The following is a 12595-nucleotide window of genomic DNA, read 5'->3' on the forward strand; positions in this document are numbered from 1 at the left end:
CTAAGATGTTTACTATGCAGGATATTACGGCGGCCTTCATGGCTGAGATGTTTGCAACGCAGGATCTGCCTGATGCCAGTCCAGCATTCACTCTGGTTTCAGAGTGTCTCTTTGTCTCTCTCTTTGTGTCTCTGTGTCTCTTTTGCTATCTCTATCGCGGCTGGATCTCCCCTCCTCGTGAACCAAACACTCGTGAACAACACAACTATGTCGAGGCAAGTCCCCAGCATGGAAAAAATGAATGACAAATTCTCAAAGAGTTTAGATTTACTAGACACATTGAGACTGGGGGAATCCCGGAGACTCTTGTCCTAAGATACTTGTTAAACCTGGAACAGAAACTATCTCTTGATACTACCTTTTAACATAACAGCAGGTTAGCTAAAAAAGTAGAGAATTTTATACTTGAAGACTGCGCTCGTTTAAAAAGTATCCATATAAGACTAAATGGACAAAAGTTACTCTAAAGCATAGATGATAAAACTGGGGGGCAGTGAGACTACCTTAATAGGAGCTCAATGAATATACTGAACGTAATGAGAATGTTGACACAGACTGAAGAATGTAATCCTTGTCACTGAACATTATGTGTAGAAATTGTTAAATGTAAACCTATTTTATTGCATATACTTTCACCAAAAATACAATAAATATTTTTAAATCCCTGTAAGAACTGGAATCCCAGCAATCAATTAACAGTTTTTACTGCCCTTTCTGGCATCATTATCAGTTTAAAATGAATAGAGCCTTTATGAAGTCTGAAAACCCCTGTTATAAGATAGCTTTAGCTCATCACTCTTTGGTTGGATCGCCATTTCGTTATCATTTCTCACGAAAACTATGATCAAACTTTTTATGATTCAAATGTATTTTCATGATTGAAGACAATTTCTCTAAGTTAATATATTGGAAAGGAAAATATGCTGATTTATGCAATATTGACCTTGAATGCATTTAGGCCACTGTGACATTTTTGTTCTATGGTAGATTGATTCAGTTATGACTAAAAAGAAGTCAGGTCAATGTGAGTCACAAAGTTGCTATTTACAAAGTCCCAAATGTTTTCAAGGGATAAAATATGCAAATTCAAGTTTTAAGGTTTTACACCCAGAGGATTTGGGTGCAATGGGGCCCTCTCTGGTGCAGCACTGTAGGATAAGCATTGGACTGCTAATGTAAGGACAGTGGTTCAAAACAACGATTCACTCCTCAGAAATGCTATACAGAATCCCTATGAGTCGGAAATGACTCAACAGCACTTAACAACACCAGAGTTTAAGTTTCATCGTCTTCCAAGATAAAAGTCCAGAGAGAGGTGCTAAATCCCAAAGCACCAAGGACAAAAATAGATTATTTCTTCAGTCCCGCCTCTCTATGCCAATATCCAGTTTTACCAGGTTTGGCACTCCTTTTAACCTGTATGCTACATAGACACTTTCTGGGTTAAGACCTCAAAATGGTATGTTATGACTGACAAAGCAAAACAGGAACAGATCTGAATTGTCACTGTCTAGGTTATTCATCACGGCAGTTACAATGAGAAAAGTTATGGGTTGGAACCCTGTAGGACTCAGAAGAGGAGTAGCGAGCCCTGATGCATGAGACTGAATTACTGGCAAGATTGTGGAAAGCCACACACTTTCAAAGCAGCAGCTCAGCTGCTCTCTTGAGTGGGGTGCCACTATCTTTGAGAAGGCCAGCGCTGTTTCTAAGCTTTTCTTTAGTACTAGTATTATGTAAATTTGCCCTCACTTTTAAACAATGGAACTGACCCTTTACTCACAACAAATTCTTCATCACAATCACATTCATTTGTTGCACAGGCAGCTTTTAAATCATTGCAAAAGCTTCAAAAGCCTTTCCTTGCACTAAAGTAAGGCTAAATAAGAACCATATGTACCTTTCTAATTGATGTACAAATTCTTGAAGACACAGTTAGGAACGAATCTTCTTTGTAACCTGGGTATTGTCTGTATCTTTCCTTCCTCACTTTCTCAGATCATGCTCCTTACTAAATTTCATGCCTTCATTTAACACTCTTCTGTGTGCTTCAATTCAGTTCAATTTCTTGGCCTTTCTAACTGCCCAGCTCTGTGTTCCTCTCTTAATATTTGAAAAATCATCAAGATTTGGAAACCTCTCCTTGAAGATATTACATGTTAGTAGGGGAAAGTTTTGATAGAAAAAAAACAAAAACAAAAAACACCTGTTGCTAATGAAGGACAAAAACGGGGCACTTAGTCCAACTGATAAGGCCCAAGGGGATCTGTAGAGTAGATGAAGCCTACACAGAACCCTGAAAGGTAAACAGGCTAACTGACCATAGAAGGGCCAGTACAGGAATGCCATTCAAGGCAGAGGACTCAGGAAGAGCAAAGGCGTGGGAGCACCGTGGGAAACATTATTACCCACAAAAATTAAGTCTGCCAGTTCCAAGGTTAGAAAGATTGGTTTTTTCCCTTGTGCCTCTTATCATTTTAGAATTTCTAGGTGAAGAGTTAGATTTAATTTATAAAATGTCAGCAGTATTTAAAGTTGAAAAATTCTGTCATTTATATGTGTTTCTACAGCATCTCTTTAACACTGCAGCCTCTGTAGTACATCATTACAGCATTCTTCTAGTGTGGTTTCTAGGGTGTAGACTGTCTATACTCTTGTTGTTGTGTGCCATAGAGTCGGTTCCAACCCATAGCGACCCTGAACAGGGTTTCCAAGGCTGTATATCTTTACAGGAGCAGAAAGCCTCATCTTTCTCCCATGGAGCAGCTGGTAGTTTCGAACTGCTGACCTTATGGTTCACAACCCGATTCGTAATCACAACACTACCAGAGCTCCTTTGTCTATACTCTTAGTGGGACATAATGGCATGCAGAAATTTGATAAAATTCCTTTCAAGCCTAGAATCTGGCTCATGACTAAGTATCATCAAAGTGTTGTAGTTGCAAAGAAAGAAAAGGACTAGAAACCAATCAAATCACTTGCTTTATAAACAATATAAAACTAAGAAAATGAGCTTCAAATGGATACCACCATTTAGACAATGATTTAACCCTGTCTCCCCTTGACATTACTTCTTTCCCGGTCTGTGTTCAGTGTTATACATGATAGTAACTCTATACACAGTATGTTCCTAGAGATGGTGGTCCAAGTAGAGGAAAATGGCCACTTACTGGGATGATGTGTATTTGTGTGTGTGACCCAGTGTATATATGCATTGAGTTACTTAGGCTAAAATTCAGCTATACATAAGGATTTCAATCGAATGTTTCATAAACACCTTATAATCCTGGGTCTCACAAACCAGAGAATATAATTAGATTTAATAATTTTAAAAATCAGTGTTCACAGATTCCAAATGGACTGGATCTTTAAAAACAGCCATTAAAAAAGGGTTTTCATGTCTCTTATTTGTCAGTATTCACTCATCACTGTAAGTCAAGCTCCCTTTGAAACATACCTGATCACCATTGTTAAGCTTGGCCATCTCTGTGGCTGGCAGATAATAAGAACCTTATTTTTTAAAGTATAAAATCTATTTAGACATTTTGGTATGTCTATGATATAAATCATGAGAATAAATATTATTGTAATTGAAAGGTATATTTCAGGGTTTTTAAAACTTAGCTTTTTAATTTTAAAAAATTAAGAACTTTTATAAAAGGATTCTACTATATTTAAAAGATAATAAAAATTACTAAGTACATTATAGTATATAGTATAAATATCATATCACCTTGGTGTAAATATCTTTTTTTCCCTTTAATTTGAAACATAAAAACATTAAGTGTTAGGGGTTAGAAACAACCATGGTTAGATATTAGAAAGTGAATCAAACTATAGAACTTGTGCTTAAAATAAGTGCTAAGTTTCAAAATTAAATATTTTTTGAATGACTATTTTCAAACTAATATTCAGCATAAGAAACACAGTTTAGCAAAGCTCTTCAGAGCATAGACTTAGTTATAACTCTTCAGAGCATAGAGTAAGACAAATAGACATTTAATTTCACACACCAAGCAGGAAAGTACAGATAAGCTTTTTTTTCTCCCATGAAACAAACCTTAAGGAAATAGTTGTTATTGTTATTGCAGTTGCCAGAGATTCCTTGCAATTCAGTCACAGTGTTCTAAAATGGTTGACAACAAAAATTAAAGAAAGCTTTCTCCCAGCTACAGAAAGCAGCTTAATGATAAAGGATAGACAAAACACTGAAGACCTATTGCTTGCTGTAATACGAATTGCTGAATACCAAGAGAATATTGCTATAGCATGGTAAAAATGCCTCTACTCTAAGTTACTTAATATTACAGACACAGTACAAAGTCAATTCATATTATTAAATTCACATTAGGAAAAGGGCACCCATAATCATTGTAATCTCTTGTTCATCCAGCACAAACTGCTTCCAACCTAGAATAGCAAATATCATGAATCAAATTTAATGTTATCTCTTTAATACTTTCCACATGAAAATCAAATCCTTACAAACTTTTAGTACTTGTATAAACCATGGATTTCATATGTCTACCTCTAAGTGTTATATATTAATACAAGCAATAAAAATACATATTCACATAGGTAGCTGCTCTAAATTGTATTCAGTAGCTTAAAAAATTCTAACAAAATCTTATGTTATTATGCTATATTATGATATTATTTTTCGGTAATGAAAAAATTATGAAGGCAGATTAAATTCTGTTTTACAAAGAGGAGGCTCAGTTTCAGAAGTAACGATTAACCACATTATTAGCTGTTGCCAAAATAGACTTTAAAATTCCATCTATAGTCTAAGACTTTAAAATGTAATAAACACGTTTTAAAAGGATATTTAAAAAGTAATCATACAATTTTAAAAGTGCATGTGAAAGTTTATTTTAATTAGAATTATAATGATCTACTTTTTAATTTAAAAAAGTGATTGTCTACCATTTATTTCCAGTCTGAGCCTACAGCATAATGTTCTTTGATAGAAACAGTTACCCAAACTATACCAACATGTCCCACCATTCACAAAATATATACCAGAATTACCTTATCCCACCATTACAAGGCTAAACATTGATTTGTAAAATATTATGGAATATTAAATTTGTTATTGAAAATTAAAACCTTATTGAAAATTTACCATACCCCCAGAATTGCGTATGATAGCGCTGGATGTCTGAGGGGGATATTCAAATCCTCCATGGTTACCTTTTAGATTATTTAGGAAGAAAGAAGGAAAGAAAGAGAGAAACAATAGTTCTATTAAATCCACAAATTATATCACTAATCACAGATATATTCAGACCTATAGTTAATGTTTTTTAATTCTTCAAATTTACATATTTTTCTTCTTTATAGGATCTCACTGCCTTTTGTTCTTCAGAAATTAAGCACAGCCAGATTCACCTTTTATTTTTTTTCCCCCACCATCATAATGTTTAACAGAGGGTGAACAGAAAAATGAAGATAAATTAAAACTGAATTGGCTTTTTTCTTATTTTAACATATTTCAGCTTAAATATTTAGATGAATAAAGAAAAATCAGAAATTTAAATAGTTTAGACATTATCTACAGATTTAAATTTTATTATTTCCTAAAGCATTAGACCACATATAACCATATGTATGCATTACACACAGATAAATATCATATATGTTGTAAGTACTCATATATAGACACAGCGTATAGTGAGGTATACTTATTTCTAAATATAATTCTAAAAGAGAACACTATACTTTTACAACTTGGGGATAGAATTCTCAAATTCCAATACTTTCCCCAACCAGTTCAAGCAAGTAACTCCACTCTGTGTATGTGGCAAGTTACAAGTTAGAATCGACCTTGGATGATGTGATCAAGGCCAGAGGTTATCTTTCCTTTCCCAGACAATGCTGATCTAGATGCTGGCTCTAGAAAGTAGCCGGATGGACTTGGCTGCTCTGTATTTAATTAATGATGTTTCTGGCAAGGTCACAAGGGATATCATTAGATAAAAATGATTCTAATTTTGAAATCATAAACTATTCTATAAATTATAGGAAAACAGAGATATCAAGTGATTGATTGCATATATTCAAGGCTTGTTCTAACAAAGATATATGAATCAATACATTGTTCATTTATATAAGAAGTTAAGTAAATTATTCAAAGACAATTTATCCATGGATCTGCAATGTTGATTCTTCTCCTTTCCTTTATGCCTCTTGGACATACTATTTTTCATTAGCATAAAGTAGTTAGAAAATAAGGACTTAACATTTGAATCAACCAATTTAATGATATTTGGTAGCATTAGTAAAATAAAAATGAATTTGAGTCAAGTAGATATATTTATCTTTACAATGGAACACATTTTCAGTATGTGTACAGCTTTCATTTTTCCTATGTGTTGAACGATAATGGTTGATTTTACTGGGGCATGTTTTAGTAAGAATGTTTTGGTGAGACAAAACAGGAAGAAAATACAAGTTAGAGAGGAGGATGAAATACAGATTTAAAAAAAAAATCTCCTTCACCTTTTCATGAAAATGAGGGTTACTTGGAGTAACATACTAGCAAGTACCCAATTTTTAAAGTTTGCTGAAAATAGAAGCTATTTAATTTAAAGAGAAACTCTGAGACTTTGTTTTGTAAAACATGAGTTCATTTAATTATTTTTCCCCTTAAACATTATAATGATAATACTTACGGAATGCTACCTAGAAAAAAATAATTCATTAAATATTCAGATTCCCCTATAATATAAACATAGCAAAAAGAATCACAGAAGCTCAGTCTTATCAGAAACTCCATCAAACAAAAGAGGAGTTCTCCTTCCAGTATCTCTTGTTTCCAGTTACTCAGTGTGTGCCTAAATAGAGCCAGACCTATCAGGAGCACAGTGTGTTATAAAGAGTCCAGGCTCTTTGAAGACCCTATCACCCAGTCCTAATTCTGCCAAATCTAGGGAAAGCCTCCATTTCTGCATTTCTGTTGTTGTTGTTAGGTGTTATCAAGTAGGTGACTCATAGCGACCCTATGCACAACAGAACGAAACACTGCCTGGTCCTGGGCTAATCTCAGAATTGTTGCCACACTTGAACCATTTCTAGAGGAAAGAAAATCCCTCAGAGTTGCTGTGCAGATTAACCAAGATCATGTAGGAAAGGCACCTTGCAAAGTACCTGACGCTGAGTATTTGCTTGTTCACTTTACCTAGAAAAAAATCTGCTCAAGTGCCAATCAACTCTGCTTTCCTTAGAGAAACAAGAAAACACACTGGCAATCTGCCATTTTTCATATGATGTGCTACTAAATATAAACGCTGAGTAGCAAAAATTCAGTTTCCATATCCCATTTTTTTAACTAGAGAAAAATTCTAATACAACGGAAAATATTTTAGTCACTTGAGGTAAAACTTTTTAGAAATAAATAGGATCAATTCCTCAAAATAACTGGAGGAAGTAGTACTTGGCAGAGATCTGAAAATTTCACTTCGAGAGCCTGGAAGACCTGACTATCTTAAGCTGCTCTGTCCTTGGCTAGACCGGATGACTTATTTTATGTCGTCGAAACTACCAGCCGCTCCGCGGAAGAAAGATGAGGCTTTCTACTCCCGTAAAGATTTACACCCTTGGAAACCCTGTACAGGGTCACTATGGGTCGGACCCGACTCGATGGCACTTAACAACAACAACAATGAGGTGTTAGGACCTAGAAGTAATTTAGAGACGCAGGCCCAGGCCCATACCTGTTCTTTATATAAAGGACACTGAGGAACAGACTAGAAAGCTTGGCCACCTCACTTTCTATCACTTGATGTCACCATACTATTCTCAAGTTCAGATAAAAAATCTTCCTAGTAGAGGGAGGAGGTATGTGTAACTTTTAAAAAACAAACCTGATCAGATGAGTCTATGGTCCCAAAATAGGCTTACAGCCAAGGCAAATCAGTGTCTCTGATACAACACAAAATATTACTGCAGACAAGTGACATCTAGGTGACAATGGAAGGTCAAATATTTTAGGAAATAGCTCCTTTTATAGTTCCAGAATTCACGATAACCTATTTCATTATATGTTAATATAATGAAAAAATATTTGTCATTTCAAATTAGTTCTTCACCTGAAAAATTATACCAAGTAACTAGAATCTTAAAGAGATTAATTCATTCATGTAAAAGAGTTTTTCCTGGATCAAAAATAAATGTGTCACATTTCATTTCCTACTATAAAAATTAGAGAATGCGTTCTTATACTGCAAGCATATGAAAACTTAATATACATTTGAGTTACACATTTTAAGGTAAAAATATCTGAAATGTTTGAATTTCTGTTTATTAATCTCCACTGTGCCCTAATTTTTCTTTAGAAAACAATATATTCAGATCTGTAGAGACTCATCAAATGAAGTTACACTGTGCTTACGTAAGTTTATAGAGAGAAGAGTACTTGTTTTACTTGAATATTTATTATGTTTATGAAGAATGAAATACTACAACTAAATTGTTGATGGATCTTTTGACATGTCAATATGAAACATGTGCACACTTAAACATATTTATAATAAAACATGTTGTTCCATTATATCCATGTATATTTGGCACTCACATTAGAAATAAACCAGCATCTGTATTATATTACAATATACAAGGGTTTGTTCCAGAAAGTCGTGTTCACTTGGGGGTTAGCGTCTATTCATTTACTTGATCTTCGGCAGAGAACAGGATACAAAATTATTCCAATATGTATCTACTCTATAGAACATGTGCTAGTGGAAAATCTTTGTTCTGCATTATGTTAGCACAAATCACAGTAAGCATATCCAAAGAACTTTCTCTTCCTGAGGGAAAAAAATCCTGGACACATTTAACAGTTTTTGGTACTTTTCTGTAAATGTCTGTGTATGAACGCATGTTTTTCTCACTTAAAATGTTTATTGGTTTTCTTCAAAAAAGCATTACATGATTATTGTAGATTTTTTTTTTTTTTTAATTGAAAAAGTATAAGGTAGGGAAAGAAACTCACCTAAATCCAGAATTCAAAAACCGCTGTTATTTACCTTTTATTTTTACCATTTCTGTATGTGCCTACACATTTCTTTACATTAGTATGGCAAAAGACATTAAATAGGGCAGAATTGTTTGGTGAATACATTAATATCAAACATAGATAATATTTTCTGTAGAGTTGAATTTCAGTTGAAGGCAAATACATCTTCTTCAAGAATCTCAAAGAACCTGTCACACTTTTCAATCAGTAGATCATTTTATAAAGCAGGAACTGCGGTGAAAAAGCAAAAAGACTAGATGTAAGCTCTACTTACTTCATCATCATCGGCATCATACTGGGCATAGTGCTGCTCAAGCAGCTCTCTTTGGCGTCTTTCTTGTTCCAGAGTTTGGCTTATCAACTGGGCAACTTCACTCACTTGTCCTGGTTTTTCCCGCCCAATAACAAATCTGTAGAAAAGTTAAAGAGGACTAATATAGTTAGACCCGCCAGGAAAAATGAGTGCTCAAAAGAGTAAATAAGTCTAATACTTCAAGTCGCAATTAAGTATTACCTATATACAAGGCTTAGTGTGGTGGTGCAAAATAAGCGTCGGGCTGCTAACTAAAAGAATGGCAGTTCAAACCCACCAGCTGCTCCTCGGAAAACGTATCTATTAAGGGTCTATTTGAGCCAGACCCAACTTGGCAGCACTTAACAACAGGGTAGAAGAATACATTAGCTGAGCAATTAAAGCAATCTTCTAGGACACAGCGCTCACAGAAAAAGAGGACAAAGACTACAACAATATCTAAGAACTAACATTTTAGGAGAAGGAACAGATATAATCCATTCTAGAGTGCTTTACACATTTTTGATTATCTTACTAATATAATAGCAAACTAATAGTGTACTCTTTATAAGGCAAAATTGCTCAGAAACATTTAAAAATGTAGCAGCACCTATGTCAGTAAATAAAATGAAGGGGCACTAAAGTTTTTGCTAACTTATAACTTTGAAGGTGAATGAGAAAAGAATGGGGAAGAAAAGCAGTATTTTTTACATCATGTTTTATAAAATTGAAAATTAAAATAATGAAAGGTGCTGAATTCATCATTTTCTTCTGGAAAGGTGAGACTTCTAGAAATAAAGGAACAAAAGAGAGTTATCTGTTGATATTCATTCTTGTAAGAAAAAATTCCTGGAGACAAAAACCATGGAAGACATTTACTGATTGCAAGTAACAGTTAATAGTCAATTCCTCAACAAATTGACTTTTGTTCACCAAATTAATTTTCACTTTTGAAAATCTTATTAAGATAATATTTGTTGTTGTTGTGAAGTGCCACTGAGTTGTTTCCAAACCATAGCGACACTGTATAGGGCTTCTGAGGAGCAGCGGTGAGCTTGAAGCACTGACCTTACAATTCAAACGGCTTTGAAGTCTGGCGCATTAACCCACAGGGCTACACCAAGACTCTAGATAATATATGGTCCTATTATTTAACAACCTGCGGTATTGCAGATAATACAACCTTGCTTGCTGAAAATGAAGAAGACTTAAAATATTTACTGATGAAAATCAAAGAGCACAGCCTTCGGTATGGATTGCATCTCAAGGTAAAGAAAACAAAAATCGTCACCACTGGGCCAATAAACAACATTCTTAGCAACAGAGTAAAGATTCAAACTGTCAAGGATTTCACTCTTAGTACTATCAACACTCACGGAAGCAGCAGTCAAGAAATCAAATGATGTATTGCATTAGGCAAATCTGCTACACAAGACCTTTTTAAAGTGTTGAAGAGCAAAGATGTCAGCTTGAAGACTAAGGTGCGCCTGACTCAAGCCATGGTATTTTCAATACCCCATATGCATGTGAAAGCTGGGCAATGAATAAGGAAGACCTTAGAAGAATTGATGCTTTTGAGTTATGGTTTTATAGGAGAATACTGAAAGTGCCATGGGCTGCCAAAAGAACCAACAGATCCGTGTTGAAAGAAGTGCAGCCAGAGTGTTCCTTGGAGGCCAAGATGGCCAAACTTCATCTCTCATACTTCAGACATATTGTCAGGTGAGACCAGTCGCTGGAGAAGGATATCACGTTTGGTAAGGTGGAGGGTCAGAAAAAAACAGGAAGACCCCCAGTGAGGTGGATTGGCAAAGTGGCTGCATCAATGGGCTCAAGCATGGCAAGAATAGTGAGGTTGGCCCAGGATTGGGCAGTGTTTCGTTCTGCTATGCATAAGGTCGCTATGAGTTGGTACTGACTCGATGGCACCTAACAACAACAACAACAGCAACAATTATTTAAAAAATGAAAATAATACATCTCTAGAATACAGTTTCTAAATATCACATGTGATTCAGTTTAATCTTCCAATTCTATATTGAATGTTTTCTTCTTATGATAACATGTTACTGTAGTCAACCTTAATTTTGTACTAAATACTCTGGTCATCTCTGTAGAATTGTATGAAAGGTCAAGAAATTTTAAGTTTAGAAATATTTTTACATCCTTTCAAACAAGATTTAAATTTTAAATTATACTTAGGTCTTCACTTATATACTACTTTGGGGAATCAAGAATTTATAGAATCTATATATATATATACTTTTCCATTATTATTTAAGTAGAATTTATGGACAGTCAAATACACACCTATTTAAAATGTATAGTTCAAAAGTGTGACAAATATATACACCTGTAATCACCATACTAATCAAGATTATATAATATTCCCAACAGCTCAAAATATCCCCTTATTTCTTTCCCTGTAAATTATTCTCACCCTGAGCCCCAAAAAACCACTAGTATGTTTTTTATCAATACGTACTAGATTTTTCTTTTGTACACTATCATATAAATGGAAACAGAGTGTGTCTGACTTCTTTCACGTTTTTCATGTTTTTGAGATGTATCAATGCTGTTGTAATGATCAGTAATTTGTTCCTTTTTATTGCTGAACAGTGTTTGATTGTACTATATATATTATGTTAGGTTTATCTATTTTTTACTGATGGATATTTGGGTTGGAGTTTGGATATTATAAATAAAGCTAATGTAAATATCACATACATGTCCTTGAACATAAGTTTTTACTTCTCCTAGACAAACAGCTAAAAGTGGAATTAATGAGTCATATGGTAAGTGTATGGAGTCCTGGTGTGGTGCTGTGGGTTAATGCGTCAGACTGCAAAGTCATTTGAACTGCAAGGTCGGTGGATCAAGCTCACCAGCCACTCCTTGGAAACCCTATACAGGGTCGCTATGCGTCGGAATCAACTCAACGGCACTTAACAACAACAACATGGTAAGCATGTATGTAAGTGTTTAAGAAATTAGCGATTACTTTTCAAAGGTCTTCCAATTATTTTTCAAAGTTGTTCTTACCAGCAGGGCATAAGAGTTGCAGTTATTCCACATACTCACCAACATTTAGTATTATCTTTTATATTTTAGTCATTCTGGTGGGTGTCTAGTAGTGTTCCATTTAGTTTCAAATGGCAATTAATTGATAATTAATTAGGCTAAGTATCATTTCATGTGATTCTTGGCCACTTGTACAAGTACCCTCTTCTGTGAAATAATTTTTGCCAATTGAAGAATATTGGGTTTATTACTGAGTTGAAAAATTC

The 12595-nt window shown here is 34.6% G+C and overlaps 1 protein-coding gene across 4 annotated transcripts in view; it reads right to left on the reverse strand.

Annotated features, from left to right (window-relative positions):
- The window catches only part of PPP1R9A (protein phosphatase 1, regulatory subunit 9A), a 445759-nt gene that overhangs the window by 130687 nt on the left and 302477 nt on the right, over nucleotides 1–12595 (reverse strand). For all 4 annotated transcript variants that reach the window (XM_006834277.1, XM_006834279.1, XM_006834278.1 and 1 more), the window contains exon 5: nucleotides 9291–9426. In XM_006834277.1, coding sequence (XP_006834340.1) covers nucleotides 9291–9426 — 136 coding nt within the window. The remainder of the gene's footprint in view (nucleotides 1–9290; nucleotides 9427–12595) is intronic.

This window comes from Chrysochloris asiatica, unplaced genomic scaffold, assembly GCF_000296735.1.
Source record: "Chrysochloris asiatica unplaced genomic scaffold, ChrAsi1.0 scaffold00010, whole genome shotgun sequence".
NCBI lineage: Eukaryota > Metazoa > Chordata > Mammalia > Afrosoricida > Chrysochloridae > Chrysochloris > Chrysochloris asiatica.